Source organism: Podarcis pityusensis (genome assembly GCF_964106645.2).
Source record: "Podarcis pityusensis genome assembly, chromosome: 17".
In the NCBI taxonomy this organism is placed as follows: domain Eukaryota; kingdom Metazoa; phylum Chordata; class Lepidosauria; order Squamata; family Lacertidae; genus Podarcis; species Podarcis pityusensis.
In genome coordinates, this window is record NC_138042.1 from 167472 (window position 1) to 194284 (window position 26813).

At 42.4% G+C, this 26813-nt stretch overlaps 1 protein-coding gene across 4 annotated transcripts in view; it reads left to right on the plus strand.

The window, feature by feature from the left end:
* LOC308466641 (uncharacterized protein) overlaps positions 1–26813 on the plus strand; it is a 103692-nt gene that overhangs the window by 54727 nt on the left and 22152 nt on the right. For 3 of the 4 annotated variants that reach the window (XM_080987561.1, XM_080987560.1, XM_080987562.1), the window contains 2 exons: positions 370–525; positions 24812–24887. In XM_080987561.1, coding sequence (XP_080843687.1) covers positions 370–525; positions 24812–24887 — 232 coding nt within the window. Of the gene's footprint in view, positions 1–317; positions 526–24811; positions 24888–26813 lie in introns of all 4 variants that reach the window. The other variant, XM_080987563.1, reaches the window with a different exon arrangement.

Consider the following 26813-nt stretch of genomic DNA (forward strand, 5'->3'; position numbering starts at 1 on the left):
TCACCCCGTCTCAGGGATTCAAACCGCCGACCTTATGATTGGCAAGTCGTAGGCTCTGTGGTTTAACCCACAGCGCCACCCGCGTCCCCAAGATTAAAGGTAGCACTGGATAATTCATAATGTTTTAGGAAAATGTTAAAAGCTGTTAGAAACATTGCTATTTTAAGAATACTGAAATAGAAACAACAGCATTTCAAAACTCAGAATGTCAAAACCAAGAAAGTTTATGTCAATGTTTTGAAAGTGTTTAAACAGCAGGATTTTTGGAGAAGTTTTAAAAATGCTTTTCTGTTTCTGTGTTTGGGAACTGATTTTAGGAAAGAAAGGACACTCTGAGTCCCTGGTTTTTATACTTTGCTTCCCTACCAGATGTCTGTATGGCTGGATTCCCAGCTAATTACAACACTGAATACTATGAGACAGAAGAGGGTGTCCCACACTACGGGCTATTCCATCTGAGCGGCCAGGAATGGTGCTTTAATGAGAGGCGGCCCTCACAGAACAAATGCAACATTTCCTGTGATTGTGAGTGACCCTTTTTTTCCTGCTTGTGCCATGTACTGTATGTCTCAAGATGAGTGGCTTATTTCTAAAAAGAGACAGGCCATGGATATTTCCCCAAATTTCACAATGCTATACTCCAGCCAGTAAACCTATGCAAAAGTGCATCTATTAGGGAGAAAGCATGCACAAACAGGCATTAATGATGAGCTATGCTAAAGAGGTGTGTGTGTGTGTGTGTGTGTGTGTGCGCTTGGCCTGAGGAAAGTCTTGAAAGCAGGATAAAGAGAACTGGATTTGGCCTCTGGGCCCCTGGTTCCACACTTCCTACTCTAAAGCCTATACTCCAAGACAGCTTGGACGTCCTGAGCACATTAACCAACAGGTGCATGATTCACCAGACTGATGCAATCCCCACTTGATAACCTGAGCAGGTTTGAAGTTGCCTGGTGCAATTTGGGGGGGGGGGGGGGACCTAAGCAGACTTCCAGAAGGGCAGGATGCAGGTTAGAGCATGAACTGTGAAACAAATGGTAATTATGTAATGAGACTTTATAGCCTATTACTTCATACATACATATTTGGAGACCTAGGCCAGGTTCTGAGAGGGACCTTCTGCTTCACTGCCCTGTTCCAAAAATAAAAGCACCCCACCATGCATCCCTAAAGGAATTTTTTTAAAATGTTATGCAGTCTGCATAAAATTTGCATATGGCAGTTTATTTGTATATATGCAAATTTAGATATAATTGTTATGAAATTACTCGTATAATTACAAGAAAACAAATTTAATTTAATTAATGTACATTTAATTTAAATTACTATTATTTAAATAGAAAAACATATTGCCACAGTGTGGAATACATCAAGTGACTCGTGCTCAGCAGACGCCAGGTCCTGATGGGCAACTTCAAGATCTCTTCAGTTCTTGCTTCTTAGGGTTGTTTATCTCTAAACTGAACTTAGACCAGGCAACACTTTAAGTAGAGGGGAGGATATACATAGCCACCCGAACTGTGATCATTATGCAAGTTTCCTACCTGGTAAGGGAGGCCTGGTTTACCTGCATAGCAGAATAAGGTAGCCTGAAGTGGTAGAAGTGATTAGAGACCTTCAAGGCCCCTGGGGCTCTCCCTCTTTTTATGGCCCCTGAAGTTTAAATCAGAACTGACCTCAAACGGGGGGGGGGGCGGGCCGGCCCGGGAAAAATGATCAAGAACCATTACCGCCCTACCTACCCTCCAAGGTGGTTTGGGACCCGGCGCTGGGCTTCCCGGCCGAGGCGAAGAAAATGAGACGAGGCCGAGTAGATTCGCTTGTGGGCAGGGGGCGGGGCTAGGGCAAGGCAAGGCCGGATCCACTTGGCTTCAACTCAATTTCTTCCCCTAGGCCGACTTTCTGGGCTGTTGGGGAAGCCTGCCAAGGCCGCTGCCTGTCCCGCTTTGGGCCCCCGTCCTCCTCCGACAAGCGGAGCACGTGGGACAGTGGCGGCGCTGCTGCCCCGTTTTGCCCGCGTGTGGCGCCGGGGGAGCAGCTCAGCAGCGCCCTGCGCACTGGGCCGGTTGGCCTCCTCTTTGCCCCCAGCCTCCCCGGCAGGAAGGTAGGATCCTCCTCCCCCCGCCAGTCTCCCTTGCATGAGTAGGATGCAGTCAGGCGAGCAAACAACGGAGGAGGATGGGAAGTTATTTTGAGTGATGCATCTGATCAATGCAATATGCTTAGTTCATAGTTAGCCCACGTGGCTTGCTTCTACACACGTGGCCCTCAGTGATTTTTTTCAGACCTGCCTTCTCAGCTCTAGGGTTTGAAAGCTTTGCTAATATTACTGCATTTATTGCTTTTGCTGACATACACTCAAAAGAGCTTGAATAATAGTTCCAGAACGCCATGTGCTTGACCACACTTCCAACCCCCAAAGCAGTTGTGTGCCAGTAATTAAAAGAAGATGAGAAAAATCAGCAAAGCAATTCTGTGGCTAACTGACCAATTCCTTTAAATAGGGTCTATTAATGAAGTTCACACTTTTGACAACCAGTCTGATGCTTTTGCAGAAAAATATTCCTAGACACAAGACTTTTATTTTTTATTTTTTAAGCCCTTTCAGTCTCCCATCTCAAGGCTAAGTACAGCAAACCACATTCCCACCCCTCTCCCCAAGGCTGGTGACAAAGCTTATAAAACCATGCTTTTGTGCAGAGTTTTCATTGTGTGTTGGCATTTGTTTTATGTTATTTTTAATGACCAAGTATTTACAGTGGTACCTCGGGTTACAGACGCTTCAGGTTACATACGCATCAGGTTACAGACTCCGCTAACCCAGAAATAGTACCTCAGGTTAAGAACTTTGCTTCAGGTTGAGAACAGAAATCGTGCTCCGGGGGCGCAGCGGCAGTGGGAGGCCCCATTAGCTAAAGTGGTGCTTCAGGTTAAGAACAGTTTCAGGTTAAGAATGGACCTCTGGAACGAATTAAGTACTTAACCCGAGGTACCACTGTATACAGATTCTCAGAGTGGCCTCCAAGTAATTCAAATTGTGCAGAAGAAATGTGTGTGTGTGTCTGCAGCGCTTTCAGTGATACAGAGAAAATGTCTTCTGGGAGCAAAGAGGGGCAAGTGGCGCGGTGTTGAGAGTCAACTGCTTCTTCCGTGGAGCGAAGCCGCATAGCCGTTGCCGGAGAGCGCTGCCTTTTTCCTGGGACAATTTGGCTATTAAAACAACTACCCGTGAGTAGCTTAATTTCGGACAATTGGACTTTAAACAACGACCTGTGAGTAGAAAGGAAAATTGGATCAAGAAATTCCTCTTAATTTGGCACTGAAACGGGAAGGTCTAAACAGGAAGTCAGCCTTCCGTTTCTTGTAGATAGATTAAAGCAAAGACATGGCAAACTAGAGTTCAGAAAATTGTCTGTAAAGGATTAACTTTCATCATCTAAAATTGTTGAACCCCCCTCGGAAGCAGGAGAAGAGGGGGGATTTTTTCCGGACTGTTTAAACCTGCAGAAGAGAGTGTAAAGAAAAGTAATTTTCCACCGTCTTGAACCTGGGAGCGGGGTGTCAAGACTGACGTTTTTGGGAAGCTCATTGACTATAGACAAACGTCTTTGACAGACAGTTAAAGGAAGAGAAACATAGTGATTCCATTGCTCTCCTTCGCATTTTAAAGGAACAAATATTGACAAAATATCTGAAAAAGGAAACTTTGTTGTTAGATCTGCCTTTAAAAGAAAAGGGGAAAAAAGAAAAGAGATGGATACAAATAGAAGTTCTTCCCCTAGAGGGAGCCTGTGAAACTGTTACTAAATCTGAACCAGGGAGCTCTGCAGCTGCAACAGTTTAAGATCGTGGGAACAGACTTCTGACCTTCATAACAATGTATTCAGAAGCTCTGGTGCGTGCTTTCTGCAAGACAAGTGCCCTATTGGAACAGTTACATGAGAAGACGGACTTGATGACTGTTGCGATCAGAAATTTTGGACAGGTTGTGGGTAATTATATAGAATCCACCCAGGAATCAACTCAGGAGTGTGCTCTGACAGATCAGATGAGGGAAGAGGATGTTGCTGGACCTCGGGTGGCAGAGATGGAGGGAGCTGTGGCCCAGCAGGAACATGAGTTGTTGGATTTGACAAATGAACTAGGAAAAAGCCAGATTTGGAGAGATACAGTTTTGTTTGGTTTGGAAATGGGGGGTTGGATGGACCCCCCTATGCAGGGATGTTTTGACTCTTCAAGTCTGGCAATGGGCCGTGAGATGTTTGGGGTTGTGGTGGTTCTTAATTCTGGAGGGACTTTGAACTATGTTTTTAAATACCACATGGAGTTTAGTATGGAATATGGAAAAGGGGCTGATTTGTCGAGAAGGGACAAAAATATTGTCAAGCTGGAGTTTCCATGAGTAAAAGGAGCAGGAGATAAAGTAAAGTACAGGTATAAATATGAAGAAGAGCTGCGGAAGGGACATAGAAGAGACTTAAGGGCCTCGGACATAAGATTACCAGGTTAATGAGCTAGATTGATGGGATAGAAAGGACTGACAAAACCCGGGACCAGGAGGAAGAGATTGGATGAAGATTGGAAGAAAGTTTTTTTTAAAAAAAAAATTATTAGGATTGTTTTATAAAATTGATGAATGTTAGAAAAATGTTGGAAGGAAATTATTTGGCTTTAGCAGAAATGTTAAAAGAATTATGTAAGAATATGTTATGGTTATGAGAAATTGGTATAAATAAGATTTAAGTTTTAGGGTCTTTTATAGTAAGATAAGGTTAAAATAGATTAAGGTAATTTAATGACAGAATACTATGAAAAAAGGGAAAGGATTTGCTGTGATAATTAACAACTAGAATACAACTAGAATACAACTAGAATACAACTAGAAAAAGGGAGGAGTGAGGAGGTCAATGAAATAAGGTAATGACAGTTAAGGATTTGGGAATATTGGATTTGTTTTTAAATTTTTGTGGTTTATTTTTGCTTTTTGATTGTGTTGTGTTACGTGTTTTGTTGTTATTTTTTGATTTTGATTTTTATTAATTTGTATTGTTTGATTGTGGCTTGTTTTTCTTTTGTTTTTTTCCCTTCTTTTTCTCTTTGTCTTTTCTGTAATTTTAAAATTCCTAACAAATATCATTAAAAAAAGAAAAGAAAATGTCTTCTGGAGAAAACATTGCAGTAATTTTGAGGATGAAATGTATCACCAACCTTCGCAGAAATTGCTCACGTGCTAGCCTCCATTCTCAGGATGGGGTTACCGTACTAAAATAATCTTATCCGTGTAACATAAAATGAATGTGCCACATTTCCTCTGTCATGGGTCAGTGGGGATTTAGCTTCACTTAACAGCATAACACTTAACAACTCGATGACATAACATCAAGCCACACTTGGATTATTTACTTCTGTGTGATTGTGTATCTGTGTCTCCCTTGTATCAATTAGGAACTATTCTCTCACCTTTCCTTTGATATGTATGCTACTGATTACTTCTGCCATTTTAATTTTAGAGAAAATGTTTAATTTAAAAAGGATCAGTACTATAGAATGGTGGTAGCAATACATTGAAGACAAGTAAATATTTTAGGGAGGGTGGTCCCAGAGCTCTGGCTGCATCCCAGAGCCCTAGTGCCACCATCGCAAAGAGGAAAAAATGGACAGACTTTGGTACTCTTTTGTCCCCCCCTCCCATGTCTTTCTCTCTATCTGAGCTGGCTCCCTGCCTGTTACGTTACATGCGGGTGGGGTTCCTTTCTGTGTAAAGTCTTCAAGCTGGGCCTGCATGCGCCTGACAAATCTGCCCCATTGTCAAAATTTATCTTTCCCCCCACCTCCAGTCTCCGTTGTTGTGTGTCCTGGCTGAGGGGGAAAAACAGGAGACGGGTGGCCATCGGTCAGGGATGGTCTAGTTGAGATTCCTGCATTGCCCCTTGATGACACTCAGGGATCCCTTCCAACTCTACAATTCTCTGGTGCAGGTTTGTACAGAGTTTTAGGTACAAGTTGGACTCCTCCTGGTACTCCTCCTCCTTCTGGTCACGGACTCTTCCAGTCAGGTTGGCTAGCTCCGAAAAACCCATCATCTTCATCTGCCATTCCTCCACTGTTGGGACTTCTTGTGTTTTCCAATTCTTAGCTAACAAAATTCTTGCTGCAGATGTAGCATACAAAAACAATTTAACATCTTTCTTGGGCAATTCCAGACCTGTTATTCCAAGAAGAAAGGTCTCTGGTTTTTTAATAAATGTATATTTCAACATTTTTTCAGTTCATTATAAATCTTCTCTCAGAAGTCTTTCACCTTGGGGCAGGTCCACCACATATGATAAAAGGTACCCTCCTTTTCTTTACATTTCCAACATAAATTATCACTGTTCTGGTAAATTTTTGCTAATTTTACAGGGGTTAAGTACCATCTATACATCATTTTCATAATATTTTCCTTTAACACTGTACATGCAGTGAACCTGACCCCTTTCTTCCACAATCTTTCCCAGTCTTCAAACATTATGTTGTGTCCCACATCTCTTGCCCAGTCTATCATCACAGATTTAACTTGTTCATCCTTTGTATGCCATTCCAACAATAAATTACACATTTTGGACAAATTTTTAACTTTAGAGTCCAACAATTCCTGTTTCCAATTTAGTTTTTTCTGAAGCAAAACCATTTTTCTTATCTAATTTATACAATTCATTGATCTGGTGATAATGTAACCAATTTATCTTATCTTTAATTTGATCAAATTGTTTTAATTTATAACCCTCTTTGTCTTCCAGTAGCAGGTCTTAATATCTCAACCATTTGGTTTCCATATTTAACTTTTTCTGGGCCTTTGCCTCCATTGGTGAGAGCCATCTGGGTGTCTTCCTTTCTAAGAGATCTTTATATTTTATCCAAACATTATATAGAGTTTCCTAATTACATGGTTTTTAAAAGCATTATGGGCCTTTACTTTATATACCATAAATATGCATGCCATCCAAACACATTATCAAATCCCTCCAAGTCTAAGACATCAGTTTCTTCTAGTTGTATCCATTCCTTAATCCAGCAAAGCGCTGCTTCTTCAAAATAGATCTTCAAATCTGGCAGGGAAATCCCCCTCTTTCTTTGGAATCTGTTAGTAATTTATATTTAATTCTGGGGTTTTTCCCCTGCCAGATAAATCTAGATAAAGCTTTCTGCCATTCTTTAAAACATTTCACATTGTCAATAATTGGGAGGGCTTGGGGGAAAAAATAATCTTTGGCAATACATTCATCTTGACCACCGAAATCCGGCCCATTAATGACAATTTTTTTAAAAAAGATATTTATTAAAGTTTAAACATTACAAAGAAAAGAAAAGAGGAACAAAAGAAAAATACAAGAAATAAACAATTACAAAACCTCAAACACAAAAATAAATACAGTAATACAAAACATCAACAATACAAAAAAAGAGGGGGGGAAAAACAAAAAAGAAAACAAAAGCATTTAAAAAACCCAAAAAAAGAACAAACGAAAATAAAAAGGACCCTGTATTTTCATATCCTTATCTTTCATTTGCTTATTTCCTCGACTTCCTCACACCTCCTTTTTTGTATTCTAGTTCAATTAATTATTCCAGCAAGTCCTTTCCCTCTTTCTCAAATTTAGTTCCATAATTTATCTTTACGCAATTTAGCCTTAAATTTACACCTTTACCCAATATCAATCTATTCATACTTAATTCTTTATAATATTTCTACTAAAGTCATATAGCTTCTTTCCAGCATCCTTCTAACATTCATTAATTTTAGAATATTTCTGTAAATATACTTTAAATTTTTTCCAATATTCTTCCACCGACTCTTCTCCCTGGTCTCGGATTCTGCCAGTCATTTCCGCCAATTCCATATAATCCATCAGCTTCATCTGCCATTCTTCCCTGGTAGGTAGATCTTGTGTCTTCCAATGCTTTGCGATAAGTATTCTTGCTGCTGTTGTGGCGTACATAAAAAAAACTCTGTCCTTCTTTGGCACCAATTGGCCCACCATGCCCAGGAGAAAGGCCTCTGGTTTCTTTAAAAAGGTATATTTAAATACCTTTTTCATTTCATTATAGATCATCTCCCAGAATGCCTTAATCTTTGGGCATGTCCACCAAAGGTGAAAGAATGTACCTTCAGTTTCATTACATTTCCAACATTTATTATCGGGCAAATGATAAATTTTTGCAAGCTTGACTGGTGTTATGTACCACCTGTAAATCATTTTCATTAAATTATCTTTTAAGGCATTGCATGCCGTAAACTTCATGCCAGTGGTCCATAACTGTTCCCAGTCAGCCATCATAATATTATGTCCAACATCCTGTGCCCATTTAATCATAGCAGATTTCACCATTTCATCCTGAGTATTCCATTTCAACAGCAAGTTATACATTCTTGACAAATATTTAAACTTTAGGGTCTAATAATTCTATTTCCAGCTTTGATTTTTCCACCTGAAAGCGTAGTTTTTTATCCTGATTATATGCCTCCATTATTTGATAATAATGGAGCCAATCTCGCACTCTGTTTTTTAATTTTTCAAAGCTCTGTAATTTTAATCTGTCACCCTCTTGTTCCAAAATTTCCCAATACTTCGGCCATTTGGCCTCCATATTGAGTTTTTTCTGGGCCTTTGCCTCCATAGGTGACAGCCATCTTGGGGTTTTATTTTCTAACAAATCCTTATATCTTATCCAGACATTAAACAGTGCTTTTATTACAATATGGTTTTTAAACGCTTTGTGTGCTTTGACCTTATCATACCACAAATATGCATGCCAACCAAATACATTATTGAAACCTTCCAAATCCAAGACATCCGTATTTTCAAGAAGCATCCATTCTCTCAGCCAGCAAAAAGCGGCTGATTCATAGTAAAGTTTTAAGTCTGGCAGGGCAAATCCACCTCTTTCTTTAGCATCAGTTAAAATCTTAAATTTTATACGAGGCTTCTTGCCCTGCCAGACAAATCTGGAAATATCTCTCTGCCACTTCTTGAAACAGTCCATTTTGTCCAAAATTTGCAGTGATTGAAACAGAAATAACATTCTTGGCAATACATTCATTTTTATTTTTATTTTTTAAATAATATTTATTCCAAATTTAAAATCACAGAAAAAAAGAAAAGCCATACAGAGTACAAAGAAAATTTTGACCATAACAGAACAAAAAATAAACAAGTAAAAAGAACAATAAGATAGAATAAAAAAGAAAACTTAACAAAAAATATAAAAATGTATTAAGTTAAAAATAAAACAAAAGCAGGTTAAACCTTTACATATCCTTTTCCCTTTACTTATTTCCATTGACCTCCTCTCACCTCCCAATTTTGTATTCTAGTTCAAATCGTATTTCCAGCAAATCCCTCTAATATTGTTTTCATTTACGTATTTTAGAATTAAAGTAATATAATTAAACCTCCTCTATTTCATCAAGTTCATCAACTCATCTTTGCTTATTCCATTATATCGTATCTACCGAAACGACCTAATATTCTTTTTCCAACCTCCTTCTAACATTCTTTTATATTACAATAGTTTTGAAGATATATTTTGAATTTTTTCCAATCTTCTTCCATCGACCCTTCTCCCTGGTCTCGAATTCTGCCGGTCATCTCAGCCAGCTCCATATAGTCCATCACTTTCATCTGCCATTCTTCTCGGGTGGGCAGTTCTTGTGTCTTCCAGTACTTCCCGATGAGTATTCTTGCTGCTGTTGTAGCATACATAAAGAAAGTACTATCCTCCCTTCGCACCACTTGGCCGACCATTCCCAATAGAAAGGCCTCTGGTTTCTTCAGAAAGGTATATTTAAATACCTTTTTCAGTTCATTATATATCATTTCCCAGAAAGCCTTAATCCTTGGGCATGTCCACCAAAGGTGAAAAAATGTACCCTCTGTCTCTTCACATTTCCAACATTTACTGTCTGGCAAATGATAGATTTTTGCTAGCTTGAATGGGGTTAAGTACCACCTGTAAATCATTTTCATTATATTCTCTCTTAAGGCATTACAAGCCGTAAATTTCATACCTGTGGTCCATAACTGTTCCCAGTCAGCAAACATAATATTATGTCCAAAATCTTGTGCCCATTTAATCATAACAGATTTAACCGTTTCATCCTGTGTATTCCATTTCAACAGCAAGTTATACATTCTTGATAAATTCTTAGTTTTAGGATCTAACAGTTCTGTTTCCAATTTTGATTTTTCCTCCTGGAAACCAATCTTTTTATCTAGGTTATATGCCTCCCTTATTTGATAGTAATGAAGCCAGTCTCGAACCTTAGTTTTTAATTTGTCAAAACTCTGCAGCTTTAGTTTGTCACCATCTTGTTCTAAAATTTCACAATATTTTGGCCAATTTGTCTCCATGTTAGTTTTTTTCAGAGCCTTAGCCTCCATTGGTGACAGCCACCTTGGTGTTTTACTTTCCAACAAATCCTTATATCTCACCCAGACATTAAACAATGCTTTCCTGACAATATGGTTCTTAAAGGCCTTATGTGCTTTAACCTTGTCATACCATAAATATGCATGCCATCCAAAGACATTGTCAAAACCTTCTAAGTCCAAAATGTCCGTGTTTTCAAGAAGCAGCCAATCTTTCAGCCAGCAAAATGCGGCTGATTCATAATAAAGTTTAAGGTCATATGCATGCCATCCAAAGACATTGTCAAAACCTTCTAAGTCCAAAATGTCCGTGTTTTCAAGAAGCAGCCAATCTTTCAGCCAGCAAAATGCGGCTGATTCATAATAAAGTTTAAGGTCTGGCAGGGCAAATCCACCTCTTTCTTTAGCATCAGTTAAAATCTTAAATTTTATTCTTGGTTTCTTGCCCTGCCAGACAAATCTCGAAATATCTCTCTGCCATTTCTTGAAACAGTCCATCTTGTCCAAAATCTGCAATGTTTGAAACAAAAACAGCATCCTAGGCAATACATTCATCTTTATCGCAGCAATTCGGCCCAACAATGATAACTTCAATTTTGACCATATTTCCAAATCCTTCTTCACTTCTGTCCAACATTTTTCATAATTATCTTTAAATAAATCCACATTTTTAGCAGTCATGTAAACCCCTAGATATTTCACTTTCTTGACCAATGTTAATCCTGTCTCCTTCTGAAACCTCTCTTTCTCAATCTATGTAAGATTTTTCTCTAACACCTTAGTTTTGGCCTTATTCAATTTAAATCCTGCTACTTGACCAAATTCTTGGATTAATTGCAATACTCTTTTTGTGCTGGATTCTGGCTCCTGTAGTGTCAAAACCAAATCATCAGCAAAAGCTTTCAGTTTATACTGTTTAGCTCCGAGTTGTATACCTTTAACCAATTGGTCTTTCCTGATCATATTAAGCAGGACCTCCAGGACCGATATAAAAAGCAATGGGGAGATTGGGCAACCCTGTCTTGTTCCTTTCTCAATCTTAAACTCTTCTGTAACTACATTATTTACGATCAACTTAGCTTTTTGTTCCGAATATATTGCACCTATACCGTTTTCAAAACTTTGGCCTACCCCCATTCCCTGTAAATTTTTCTTCATAAAACTCCAAGAAATATTATCAAAGGCTTTCTCCGCATCCACAAATATTAGAACCGCTTTAGTATTAATATTAACTTGTAATTTTTCTAAAATGTTAATTATGTTCCTCGTATTATCTGACAAATGCCTCCCCGGAAGAAAGCCCGCTTGGTCTTTATGGATTTCTTTCACCAGTCCGTTTTTTAATCTTTTAGCCATAATTTCTGCAAAAATTTTGTAATCCACATTAAGTAAGGATATGGGATGGTAGTTCTTAAGCTGTGTCCTTTCCGCTTCTGTTTTTGGTATGAGTGTAATATAAGCTTCTTTCCATGACTCGGGTGCCTTTCCTCCCCGTAGTATTTCATTGCAAACTTCTTTCAGAGGCTGCATTAACCATTCTTTCAAAGATTTATAATATTTTGCAGTCAAACCATCTGGCCCTGGAGATTTGCCCAATTTCATATCCTGAATGGCTCCTTCCACCTCTTGGTCAGTTATTATAGAATTTAACATCAATTTACTTTCTTGAGAGATTTTTTGTAGTCCATTTGTTCTCAAAAACCGATCAATGTCCATTTCTTTCTGAGTCTCCTGCATGTATAACTGTTTAAAATACTTCTGAAAACACTTTCTAATCTCCACAGGGTTCTGTATACTCTTTCCTTCTACCACCAAGTTCGTAATAGTATTAAGCTTTTGTCTTTTTTTCATTTGCCATGCCAACAATTTCCCACACTTATTTGCTGATTCAAATGTCCTTTGTCTCATCTGTTTGATCTTCCATTCTATTTCCTGATTCGTCAATTTCATATATTGTACTTGATATAACTTTATCTTGCAATACATTCATTTTTATCACAGCAATTCGGCCTAGCAACGATAGCTTCAAATTTGACCATATTTCTAAGTCTTTTTTCACTTCAGTCCAACATTTTTCATAGTTATCCTTAAATAAATTCACATTCTTAGCAGTCATATTGACCCCTCTTCAAGCATGGAGGCCTTTCCACGCTTGCACAACAGAGAATTTATTTACTTAAGAAAATTGACTTAGTCATCAGAGGCCTTATACCAGCAGGAAATATTGTCAGCGTTAAATTTCTTCCTTTTGATAAGGCCCAAAACAGAGTTGTGGTGACCTTTAAGGACTGGTCGGTAACTAAACAAATCTTGGACAAGAGGGACAGGCTCCAGAGGGCTGGCCTGTTGGTGACCCGCCTTTTTGAAGAGTCCGGCGTTCCACCATCCCTCTTAGGAACACGCAAGCCTACTAGTCTGCGCACAGAATTGGAAATGGCTTCTGAAAACTGCAAACAAGGTCAACCGGAGGCAGTCAAAATTTCCAAACAGAAGGCTAAGCTCCAAAAAACTTTACTCCCTTCCAATGAACCCAAAAAAGATATCTTAAATGAAAAGGAGATGCTCTTTTTAGCCTCCCTTGAGCAGATTCAACAGTCCCAGGATGCGTTAATAGCTAGGTTACAAACCATTAAAAAATCCTTACTCCGCCAAGGTTTTTCTGCTCCTTTGGAATTTAATTTTGCTACTAACACAACAAAGCCCTTATCCAACGAAGACTGGACGCAGTGCCGGTTCCTGTCCCCCGAAGAAGTGGGTTCTCCCACACAACCCTTAATACCTCAAACAACAATACACCAGGTAGACCTTGCCATGCCGATGAGTAGGAACGGTTCAATCTTTGTGGATGCCTCAGGATCCTTAGATGGCATTCAGGTGGAGGATTGAAAGACAGATACAGCGAGGGGACACCACGCCAGGGAAACAAAACTCACTAGGTTAGTACCTACCACAAATGATCTCAACAGCTCACTCCACCTCTACAAAAACATTCATTCCATCATCCTAAAGAACAAACGGAGAAGTCTACCTTTGTTCCCCTCACCACCATATTTTCACATATTATCGTGGAATGTGGCGGGCTGGCTGTCTAAGCAGGGCGATGCTGATTTTCTGGATTTTCTCTCAAAATTCCAGATTATTTGTCTACAAGAGACCTGGTGCCTAGACTCTCATCCCCCTTACTTACAGGGTTATGCGGCTTTTGCTACCCCTGCGAAAAAACTAAATAACCGTGGCCGACCTAGCGGCGGTTTGGTCACTTTTATTCCTATAGAGCAAGGGTACAGGGTGCGACAACTGCAGTGGATGAAGAACAACAATTTTCAGATTTTACTTATCTCCAATAACACAGGAGGAGATCTTCTATGTTTCAACGTTTATATTCCCCCCGTGTGTACTTCCTCTCAGACAGTACAAATCTGGGAAGATTTGGAGTCATGCTTGGAGAAGGCCAAAATAGAATTTCCTGACTGGAACATCCTGCTGGCAGGTGACTTTAATGCCAGGATAGGCAGCGACATCAATTCGTATGTGTCAGGGGTTCAGGAGCAGAGGCAAGGGCAAGGGAGGAAACAGAGAGCGAGGGAGAGGAGGCAGAAGAAAAGATGAGTGATGACGACGACCCGAGATCTCCGAGTCTTTCCAGTGAATCAGAAGATTCACAGAAAGGAGCACCAGTGGCCAGGGCAAGGGGGGAGCCTAGGGGGACACCCCAGGAAGATAGAGCCAGAGGGGACTCAGAGGGGAGCAGTTGGAAATCAGGACCAGCGTCACCGCCAGAGAGCAGGGAAGAGGAAGGGCGCCAGGGATCAAGCGCTGGCAGCTCACAACAGGGGGGAGGGCACGAGTCAGGAGTGGCCACACCTCCATCGGGGAGCGAAGAAACGGTCAGACGGAAGGTGGAAGGTTGGGCGCGCGTGCCAAGTTCAAATGCACAGGAAGGTGGGGCAGTAGGCAGCCCGGAAAGGGAGCCAGGTCCTAAAGCCCGCCGAAAGGAGGGAGAAGAGTCAGGGGGGTCAGCGTCAGCGTCAGAGGAATCCCGGAAGGAAGAGACCCCGGGGGGCAGAGGGACCCAGAGAAGAACAGTCAGGCGGAAAAGGTGGAGCAAGGCTAGGATATTAAGTTGGTGTACAAGGGGCGGAGACTCAGATGGAGCTCCGCCGATCTAACCATGAGACGTAGAGTTGCACGCAGCAGCTTGAGAATGGAAACTGTAACTCAATAAAGACTTTTATTTAATGATCGCTGGCTAGCGTGATCCTCTGTGAGCTAGGATCTGGAAGCAGCTCTGACAGTATGGCTCCAAAACCCAGTTTTTACCAGAGGCAGACTGGTTTATCCCTTGGAGTTCTGATGAAAAGGTCTTGAATAAGGCAGGTATTACATTACTGGAGATTGCTTTTAAACATAATTTGTACAACCTGCATGGTACTTACATGGATAGGTCAGGAGGTTTCTTCTCTTTTATCGGCCCTCGTGGTGCAAGTGTGATTGACCATATCCTGGTCTCTCCAACAATTTTGGAGAGGGCACAGGGTCTCAGCACTTTTAACAGAACTGAGAGCGACCATCTTCCTAGAGCAATCTCACTAACTCCCCTCGAATCAGGGGGATTACAACATCTACATTGTGCAGCCCCTCCTCAAGCACCGGCCCCACGCAGGCGTAAATGGAACAGCGAGCTGGAGCTTAAAATCAATCAACACCTGCACTCTCCAGATTTATTGGTTCTGAGAGACCAGTGTCCTTTACCTAACTTTGATCCTTTTTCACTATATCAGCGGGTCTCAGAGTCCCTTTTCCCATTTCTTATAAACACCAGGCCTCCCAAACAACATAACAAATCGGGGGTCTGGTTTGACAAAGACTGCCGGAAGCTAAGATCCCTGCTTAGGAAACAACAAAATAAGGTAAAACAGGAGAGGACTTTGTCATCTATGGTAAATTTCCACAGATGGCGCTCTCACTATAAAAACACCTTAAAACTCAAGAAATCCCTTTACAGGAAGGAACAATGGGAGGCACTTGATAAGGCGATTAAATCGCGAGACGATAGAAAATTCTGGGCAATAGTAGCACAGGGAGTCTCATCCAAAGGAAAAATTGTAAACAGCAGTATTCCATCCGACGTGTGGTATCAACACTTTCTCAAGCTATACACACTCTCAAATACTGCTAATTTGAGTCCGTTCCTCCCATTGAAGAATGAGCATCTAGCTAGTTGGGATCCTGTTACGGAATCAGAGTGCCTACAGCTAATTAAAACTTTAAAAAATGGCAAAGCTCCTGGTGAGGACATGATCCCCCCTGAGGTTTTTAAATCAAATGCCCAATGGTGGGCCATCTTTTTGGCCAAACTTTTTACGGCAATAAACAACACATGTAAAATCCCAGCAAACTGGAAACTAAGTGTGGTAGTCCCTATCTATAAGAAGGGAGACATTCAAGATCCAGCAAACTACCGCCCTATAAGCCTTCTGGACATCGCATACAAACTTTATACCCGGTACTTATTAAACAAGCTGGTAGATTGGGCGGACCATTCTAACCTGTTCAACCAGGAACAGGCAGGATTTAGAAAGGGCCACAATACGATAGGTCACTGCATGGTACTACAGACCCTGGTAGCTAAATATGCAAAAGCGTATAAGAGCAGACTCTTTGTGGCCTTCGTTGACTTGACATCTGCCTTCGACTCAATCTGTAGAGATAGACTATGGAAAAAATTATATGAAACGGACATTGACAGACGACTTTTAAAAATTCTCAGAGAGTTACATACAGACATTACAGTCAAAATCAGAACTGGGTCATCGGGAACTCTTACGGACCCACTGCCATTGGGGAAAGGGGTCAAACAGGGATGCCTGCTAGCCCCATTTCTTTTTAACTTTTATATAAACGACATTGTTCAGTACATGGCAAAGTACAAGTCATCGGCTCCAGCCCTTGAAGGTAAACGCCTGAATATTCTGCTATATGCCGATGACATGGTTTTAATGTCACTCACCCGAAGAGGCTTACGCAGCATGCTGGAGGGGATCGCAGCCTACTGTTCCCATAATTCACTAAAGATAAACCATGACAAAACAAAAATTGTGGTGTTTACTAGAGCTCGCCACACCTTTAGATGGTCTTTAGATGAACATGTGATTGAACAGTGCCCTTTTTTTAAATATCTGGGTGTTACATTCCAGGCTACATCTAGCTGGCTAGCCCACTTTAAGGCTGTAACCATCCTAACACGAAGAACAATTGGTGTTTTGCTTAGTTTCTTCCATACCAGGGGAGGACAATTGGTGATCCCGGCATTAAGAGCTTTTGTTGGGAAAGCTATTCCCCAGATGTTATATGGGATAGAACTCTGGGGGTGGAACCAGAGGCTGTTGGAACGGCTTGAAATTTTGCAAAACTACTATCTCAAGAGGATTCTAGGCCTTCCTCAAGGAACCCCAGCAGCCTTCTTGAGGGTGGAGGTTGGTTTACCCTCTGTGTCTGCCAGGGCCCACTTAAGATTCCTACGATTTTACATCAACCTTGCAAACACTTCAAACACCTTATTGGCCAAACAAGCCTTTGTATCTTTTCAAAAGAACACCACTTGGCGCCAAAACTTATCTGAGATCCTGGTTAGATACACCCTACCGGAGTTTAATATCCTCAAACGGTGGAGCCCGGACAAAGTCCGGAAATGGATCCTGGAGAGAGACGCTCTGTTAGATACCACAAAAATACAGATCCCAGGGTCCTCCCACTGGCTTCCCCGACTGAAAGCAGTCAAAATCTGCGCCAATTACTTGGCGAATATCACCAATCCCACTCTTCGGAGAGCCTTTACTATGGCCTGTTTTCAAACCATTCCTACGGCCTATCTGTCAGGCAGATATGCAAAAATCCCAGTAGAGCAGCGGATATGTCCTTGTTATATGAGAACCAAAGAGGATCTCATACATTACATGTTGTATTGTCCCATCTATTCGGCCTTCAGGGATGCGATGTTACAAACTATTCCTAAATCAATAGTCAACTCTGAGGACCAAGTAAAGTTTTTACTGGTGGACGCTGATCCACGGATTTCTCACGTGGTAGCGGTCTTTGTGGTGAAGGCTATGAAAACTAGGGTATGGTTCCTGGATGAAACGGTGAGGTCCCTCCCATTGCTCTCCTAACCTGTTGTTGTATCTTCTTCCCTGAATGGTGGGGTTTATTGGGTAGTTTCCTTGCTGGGACAGCATGGCATGAATTTTAGCTTACTTTTATAATCTTTTTGGTTTATCTTTTAATAATGTTTTATGGTATTTTGTGTAAAGGCATGGACCTCACAAATTTAATAAATTTGTTGTTGTTGTTGTTGACCCCTAAATATTTCACTTTCTTAACCAGTGTCAGACCTGTCTCCTTCTGAAACTTCTCTCTCTCAATCACATTCAGATTTTTCTCCAGAACTTTAGTTTTCATCTTATTCATCTTAAAACCTGCTACCTGGCCAAATTCTTGAATCAATTCTAATACTCTTTTCGTACTTGATTCTGGCTCCTGTAAAGTCAATACTAAGTCATCTGCAAATGCTTTCAGTTTGTACTGTTTAGCTCCCACTTGTATACCTTTAACCAATTGGTCCCTTCTAATCATATTTAACAAAACCTCCAGGACCGAAATAAAAAGCAATGGAGAGATTGGGCAACCCTGTCGTGTTCCTTTCTCAATCTTGAATTCTTCCGTCACTACATTATTCACAATTAATTTAGCCTTTTGTTCTGAGTAAATTGCACCTATGCCATTTCCAAAACCTTTACCAACCCCCATCCCCGATAAATTCTTCTTCATAAAACTCCAAGAATTATTATCAAAGGCTTTCTCCGCATCCACAAAAATCAGAACTGCTTTAGTATTAATCTTCACTTGTAGCTTTTCTAGAATATTAATTATATTCCTCGTATTATCAGACAAATGCCTGCCCGGGAGAAAGCCCGCTTGGTCTTTATGAATTTCTTCTGCTAGGACCTTTTTTAATCTTTTAGCCAAAATGTCTGCAAAGATTTTATAATCCACATTAAGCAGTGATATGGGATGGTAGTTTTTAAGTTGCGTCTTTTCAGACTCTGATTTTGGTATAAGTGTAATGTATGCTTCTTTCCACAACTCAGGTGCCCTTTCCCCTTCCAATATTTCATTACAGACTTCCTTTAATGGTTGTATTAACCATTCTTTCAAAGTTCTGTAGTATCTAGAAGTCAGTCCATCCGGTCCTGGAGATTTACCTAATTGCATATTCTGTATGGCCCCTTCTACTTCCTGATCCGTTATTTTATAATCAAGCATTAATTTATTTTCTTGGGAAATTTTTTGTAGTCCATTTATTTCCAGAAATTTATCAATGTCCATTTCATTCTGCTTTTCTTGTGTATATAATTGTTTGAAATACCTCTGGAAGCACCTTCTAATTTCAGCTGGATTCTGTATATTCTTTCCTTCCACTTCCAAATTCGTAATGGTATTTAATTTTTGTCTTTTTTTCAATTGCCAAGCCAGCAGTTTCCCACACTTATTTGCCGATTCAAATGTCTTTTGTCTCATCTGTTTAATCTTCCATTCTATTTCCTGATTCATCATTTTCATATATTGTACTTGGTAAAGCTTTGTTTCTTTTAAAATTTCCTGGGACTTTGGTTTCACCCTCAGTTTCTTCTCTCCTTTATTTTTTCCAAGATTTTATCTTCTTCTTATGCCACAGGGTTCTCCACAGACTTTCCTTCTGTCACAATAATTGTGATAGTACTTTGTTTTTGCCTCTTTTTTAATTGCCAAGGTAAAAGTTTCCCAAATTTATTTGCAGATTCAAAGTTCCTTTGTCTCATCCTCTTTAGTTTCCATTCTATTTCTTGATTAATAATTTGTGAGTATTGAGTCTGTAAGGCTTTGATTTCCTTTTGTGTCTGCAAATTCTTTGGATTGCCTCTAAGGATCTTTTAGTTGTTCCAGAATTTTATCTTTTTTCTCATTCTGTATCTTTCTCCTAATTGAATTTTGTTGAATGAGAAATCCTCTCATTACTGCTTTGCTGGCGTCCCAAATAACCATTGCTTCCATTCCCTGGTTCATATTAATTTCAAAATAGTCCTTTAGGGCTTTTTGGGCTTTATTTACAATTTGGGTACTCCTCAACAAATAATCATTCATTCTCCATCTGAAAGAACCCTGTAAGGACATTTTCAATTCCATAAAAACTGCATTATGATCTGAGCAAGTTTTAGGGCAAATTTCCGTTTTTGATACTTTAGGAACCAGGTCTCTGGATATCCATAAATAATTGATTCTCGAAAATGACAAATTTGCATCTGAATAGAATGTGAAGTCTTTTTCAGTTGGATTTCTAACTCTCCATATGTCTGACAGGTCGAATTTGTCAGTTATTTCAATGAAAGTTTTAGGTAGTCTGCCAGCATTTAATATTTTCTGCCTCTGAGTTCTGTCCATTAAGGTAGATGCCACTCCATTCAAATCTCCCATTAAATTTAATTTGTAATCCAAGTGTTCCAAAAGACTTGTTTCCAAGTTTTTTAAGAATTCTGATTTGCTGCATAGATTCCCAGTAACAAATATTTTTCGCCTTGTGCTGTAATTTCCACTGGAATGTATCTTCCCCCCTCCTCTTTAAAGATCACTTTTGGGTTCCATTTTTCTTTGATATAGAAAACCACTCCTCTTTTTTTCACTTTATCTGAAGAAATAAATTCTTGATCGAGTTTTTTATTTGATAAAATTTTTCTATGTAGCCTTGTAATGTGTGTTTCCTGTAAACAAATTACATCCAAATTCTGCTTTTCCAAAACATAGTAAACCTGTCTCCTTTTCTGAGGAGATTAAGCCATTAACATTCCAAGAATAAATTCTCAAAGCCATGATGTTAGATTAAGGGGTCACCGCTCCTACCCCGGCAGCTGCAGGCTTTCCAGTCCAAGTTCCACCAAGTACTTTTGCAGAAATCTGTCTTTCTCTCCAACAGTCTTAATTCTTTGCTTTCTTCCTCCAAATTTGAAGGAAAGACCCTCTGGGAATTCCCACCTGAAGAAGATATTTTTCCTCCTCAAGATGTTTGCCAATTCTGTGAAACTGGATCTCAGGTTCAAGAAGTGTCTAGGAATCTCTTTGAAAAGGACAATGGGTTTATCCTGAATTTTTAAAACTTTTTTGCAGTCCCAAAATGATATCTCTTTGTTCCTTGGTCTTGAAGACCACTATGCAGTCATAAGTTATTTTTGAATCCTTTTTGGGGCCAAACCTATAGGCTTTTTCTATCCACAGTTCAACTTCTTCCTTTTTCAAGTCCCACCACGCCACAAAATGGTCTGTCAAACACTCCTTGAGTGGCTCTTCTTCCAATTGAGGGACCCCTCTCAATCTTAGATGAGATTCCCATTCCTTCATCTGACGAAATGCAATAGAATTTGAATTTTCATATTGTATTCCTTCCAAATCTGAAACTCTAACTGTCTCAAGCTGTGCCAACTTTTAATTCAACACTTAAATTCAACACTTAAATCTTCAAACTTTTTATTCAATTTTTCTATACCCTCTGTATTACGATTTGTATTGTCTCTGATTTTCATTACTGATTCCTCAAAGGCTGCACTTTTAGAGCCATGTCTTCCAGTTCCCTAATCTGGTTAGTCGGCACTCAAGAATTTCAAGTTCAGTCCCACAGTTTAGTGGAGTGAGAGAGAAAAACAGATTCCCACCACCAGTCCCACAGGTGCCAGCCCAGGCAGCCCGCAGCCCCACTGTTCCTTGTTGTTAAAAGCCAGGCTGTAAAAGAAATTTTCCAAGTCCCTTTTGGAATTTAACAGACAATCCTGGAGGTAACAGATACTTTTAGCTACTTTAAAATGTGTCCATACAGCAGCAGGATACAAAATAACAGAGTCAATGGAAACGAAAATCAAATGTTTCACCTTCCATTGTGATGTCACAATGGAGTCTAGCTTCTTTACTTTAATCACAGTCTCTCAGGGTTTTTAAAACTTAAAGTAATCCCCCCTCTTCCCCCTGCAGAAGGGGGGCATTAGATTTGACTTGCAAACTTTCAAACAGTCTTTTTACTATTGAGGCTTCGGTCCTCGTTTACCGACTCTACTTTAGTTCAACGAAAGGGATCGGCCTCCGTTTTTAAATCCCCTTTTCCCTGCTAATCTTGATCAAATTTAAACTTTATCCTTTACTTACAGTTCCAAATTTTAAGTCCTTTTTTTTTGAAGGAATTGGCCGCTCACAAACCCCAGACTCGGAGCTTCGCACTGTGAAGGAAGCAGTCGTTTCCGCTGTGCCGCGTCTCCGACCCCACTCGCTCTTGGGGCTCCTACGAGCTTACCGGGGGAGTGGGGGAGTCGCCAGAAGGCACCCACAGGATCACCAGGTCCTCAGAATGCCCGATCTGAGGTTTTCCCCAGGGGAACGCGTCGCTCTTGCGGTCTCTCCTTGCTTCACTGCGCTGTGGCTCTTTCAGCCAAAAGAGCTCCCGTCTGCTATTACTGGGCGACCAACTGGAAGTCTAGCTGCCACATTTTGGATTAATTGCAGTTTCTGGGTAACCTTTAAAGGTAGGTAGCCTCACGTAGCGCGCATTGCAGTAGTCCAAGCGGGAGATAACTAGCGCTTGCAACACTCTGGTGAGACAGTCCGTGGGCAGGTAGGGTCTCAGCCTGTGTACCAGATGGAGCTGGTAAACAGCTGCCCTGGACACAGAATTGACCTGCGTCTCCATGGACAGCCGTGAGTCCAAAATGACTCCCAGGCTGCGCACCTGGTCCTTCAGAGGCACAGTTACCCCATTCAGGACCAGGGAGTCGTCCATACCAGCCGGCCCCCTATACCCCAAAAACAGTACTTCTGTTTTGTCAGGATTCAACCTCAATCCATTAGCCGCCATCCATCCTCCAACCGCCTCTAGACATTCACACAGGACCTTCACCGCCTTCACTGGTTCTGATTTGAAAGAGAGGTAGAGCTGGGTATCATCCGCATATTGATGGACACCCAGCCCAAACCCCCTGATGGTCTCTTCCAGCAGCATCATGTAGATGTTAAAAAGCATGGGGGAGAGGACAGAACCCTGAGGCACCCCACAAGTGAGGGCCCCAGGGTCTGAACACTCATCCCCCCCCCCATTTTCTGGACACTGCCTGGAGGAAAGAGTGGAACCACTGTAATAACAGTGCCCTCTAGATGGTCCAGAAGGATGTTATGGTCAGTTGTAACAAAAGCCACTGAGAGATCAAGCAGAACTAGAAAACAGCTTTCACCTTTGTCCATAGCCCACCGGAGATCATCGACCAGCACGACCAAGGCAGTTTCAGTCCCATGGTGAAGCCTGAATCCCGATTGGAAGGGATCCAAATGGTCTGCATTCTCCAGGCGTGCCTGGAGTTCAGCATCCACCCTCTCAATCACCTTCCCAAGAATGGAATATTTGAGACTGGGCGATAGTTGGCCATACTGGCTGGGTCTAAAGATGTTTTTTTAAGAAGCGGTTTAATGACCGCTTCTTTCAGCGGGTCTGGGAAAGCTCCCTCACAGAGGGAAGCATTCACCACCCTGCAGAGCCCATCGCCCAGCCCTTCCCGGCTTGCTTTTATTAGCCAGGATGGGCAAGGATCAAGGAGACAGGTGGTTGGTTTCACGCGTCCAAGCAGCCTGTCCACATCCTCGGGGGTAACGGATTGAAATTGATTCCATGCAACTTGACCAGACAGGGCTCTAGCACTCTCCCGCCCCAGCCCTGCTCCCACGGTGGTATCTAGCTCCTTCTGAATATGAGTGATTTTATCTGCAAAAAACTTTGCAAAATCGTTGCAGGAGATCTTGGGGTCTTTACAAGGCCCCGGTGGTAAAGGTGGTTCTGTTAAATTGTGGACCACCTGAAAGAGTCTCCTGCTACTATTTTCTGCAGATGCAATAGAGGCAGTGAAGAAAGTCTTATTCGCCGTGGCTATCACCGCTTGGTACGCTCAACGTTGAGCTCTAACCCGTGTCTGGTCCGGTTCAGAATGAGTTCTCTGCCACCGGCGCTCTAGTCGTCTCAGCAATTGTTTCCTTGCCCTCATCTCTGGGGGAAACCACAGGGCTGTCCGGGCTCCATGCAATCGGAGAGGGTGCTTGGGAGACAGTCGATAGCCCTAGTTAACTCCACATTCCAGCGGGCCACCAGGGAATCAGATGAAAATTAATCCCCAACCAGATATCCATCCCACCCACCCCAACAGAGCAAAGGGGGGGGGAGGAGAAGAAACAACTTAAAGTGCCACCGACTGCTTAAGGACATTTTAAAACACATTAGACACTTGGAACAGGAAAGCAATAGCAGAACAACTCTGCAGTTTTGTAGCTGGGAGTGTGAGGGCCTGGGCCCCACCCCCTGGGCCAGTTGGAAAAGGCCTTGGAAGGGAGCAACATTCCTTTGTAAGAAAATATGAAATAAAGTCAAACCATTTTTACAGGCAAAATTAAAATAAAATAAATCAATGTGGGGTGGGGGTGACAAGAAATTTTCCGCACCGGGTACCACCTGACCTTCCTACGCCACTGCCCTCAAATAGAGAACATCTTCAAGTAAGAGAATTGTCCTCTAGAATAGGGTTAAGCAACCTAAGCCCGCGCAATCAGCGTGTTTTTACATGAGTAGAATGTGTGCTTTTATTTAAAATGCATCTCTAGGGTATTTGTGGGGCATAGGAATTCGTTCATCCCCCCCCCCCCAAAAAAATATAGTCTGGCCCACCACATGGTCTGTGGGATGGTGGACCAGCCCACGGCTGAAAAAGGTTGTTGACCACCCTAGAGGGCCCCTATGCTTGTTGACATGCAGGGTGGTTTCTTACTGCATATTAATCTGTTTGTCATTCTTATGATATTTGTTCATACCTTGCAAGTGTCCCAGGACATCCCGTTTTTTCGCACGAGCATGGCGGCCATTTTGAGTGCTGCAATATCATCCTGAAAAAAGCACTTTTTCGGGGCCACAATCTCTTGCAGCACCATGACACACATGTTTTTGCATGCCAGGAGAGTACAGCACTGGAAAAAATGAGTCTTTTGGGTTCTGTGATCTCGTGCAGGTGATGTAACTCACGTGGGAGCACGGCCAGGAAGAAACACATCCTGGTTTGGTTGCTCAACATGTTGGAGGTTATGTTCATTGTTATTATGAAGCATCATGCCTTATCATGTCAACCAGGAGGAAACAAACTGGGAGGAGATAAGCCTACCAAGAGCTTTCTCTGAATCACTGAATGTCTATGACCCCCTATCACCAGAGATACATTTCTTGTGCCTTTAAGGCCTCAGTTGGGATCTATATCTGGGCTCAGGTTTGGTCTTGGTTAACTTGTCTTCATCATTCTCCTCTACAGATCTCCTCGATGATGATATTGCAGATGATGTAAGGTGCCTTAAGAAGGTTATCACCGAGAAAGGGCTGGAGTATTGGTGAGTGACATCAGCTTTCCTGCTTTATCAGAATGAGCAGCTGGGGAAAATGATGTTGTCAGGGGTTCAGGAGCAGAGGCAAGGGCAAGGGAGGAAACAGAGAGCGAGGGGGAGGAAGCAGAAGAAAAGATGAGTGATGACGACGACCCGAGATCTCCGAGTCTTTCCAGTGAATCAGAAGATTCACAGAAAGGAGCACCAGTGGCCAGGGCAAGGGGGGAGCCTAGGGGGACACCCCAGGAAGATAGAGCCAGAGGGGACTCAGAGGGGAGCAGTTGGAAATCAGGACCAGCGTCACCGCCAGAGAGCAGGGAAGAGGAAGGGCGCCAGGGATCAAGCGCTGGCAGCTCACAACAGGGGGGAGGGCACGAGTCAGGAGTGGCCACACCTCCATCGGGGAGCGAAGAAACGGTCAGACGGAAGGTGGAAGGTTGGGCGCGCGCGACAAGTTCAAATGCACAGGAAGGTGGCGCAGTAGGCAGCCCGGAAAGGGAGCCAGGTCCTAAAGCCCGCCGAAAGGAGGGAGAAGAGTCAGGGGGGTCAGCGTCAGCGTCAGAGGAATCCCGGAAGGAAGAGACCCCGGGGGGCAGAGGGACCCAGAGAAGAACAGTGAGGCGGAAAAGGTGGAGCAAGGCTAGGATATTAAGTTGGTGTACAAGGGGCGGAGACTCAGATGGAGCTTCGCCGATCTAACCATTAGACGTAGGGTTGCACGCAGCAGCTTGAGAATGGAAACTGTAACTCAATAAAGACTTTTATTTAATGATCGCTGGCTAGCGTGATCCTCTGTGAGCTAGGATCTGGAAGCAACTCTGACAGTAAGCTCCATCTCATGAATTGTGGGCATCTACAGCCTCGCGGAGAGGAGAGAAAGCGGGTGCCTACTAGCGAGCTCACGAACGGCAGACAACATGACGGCCGAACAGCAGATAGTGGAACTCAGAGAAGCAGTGTCGCGCCTGAATGCCGAGGCTCTTGCATCCAGGAAGAGAGAGGAGGACGCAGCTGCCGCCTACAGGGATCTCCAGGTCAGGTTGGAAGTGCTTACGAAGCAAGGGCAACTGACACCCAAACCGGAGGGGATTGGGTTGGGGAGACGAACAGGCGGTTTGGTCTCTCACTTCGATGGGAATTTGCAACAGTACCCCAACTTTAGAGCAGATGTAATGTGTGCACTGCAACTGCTGAACAAAGACTTTAGAGATGAGCAAGAGAAGGTGGGATTCATCATGTCCCATTTGCATGGAGATGCTAAAGCATGGCTGCGCAATTTGTGGAGAGATAAGGATCCGGCGCTCCAAAACGCGGATGCCTTTATTAAAGCGATGGATGGGTGCTTTTTGTCAAGCATTGACGTGGATCTTGCTCGGCAGCAGATACATGGACTGAAGCAAGGGAGGGCCAGCGTAAGGCAGTACCATGCCCGCTTTTTCGCTTTGGTCAGTGCTCTGGAATGGGACAGAGATTCGGCTCCTGTAAGAGACCTGTTTTGGGAGGGATTGCACGGCTCGGTTAAAGATGAAATTGCGAGGGGGGAGAGACCCCGGACCACGCAGGAGATCGTTCAGAGGGCGCTGGCGGTGGGGGTGCGGCTGGAAGGACGTCCGTGGAGCAGTGGCGAAGGGCGTGGAGGGCGCGAACCAGCCAGGGGCTCCTCCTTCCTTCCCAGAGAAGCAGCGCGTGCGCAATCCACGCCTCCGCCAGGAGGAGGAGCGGAACCTATGGAGGTTGGAGGTGCAAGGGCTCAGTCAGCAGCCAGAGCCCTAGCACCGGCAGCAGTGAAAGCGAAGCCTCCTAGAGGGAACAGGAAGTGTTACATCTGCGATGATCCACAGCATATGGCGAAAGAGTGTCCCCAGAGGCTCCACAAGCACACTGCAGCCTCAGCAATGGTAACTGCAGCAACGCAGCAAGGACAACCACAGC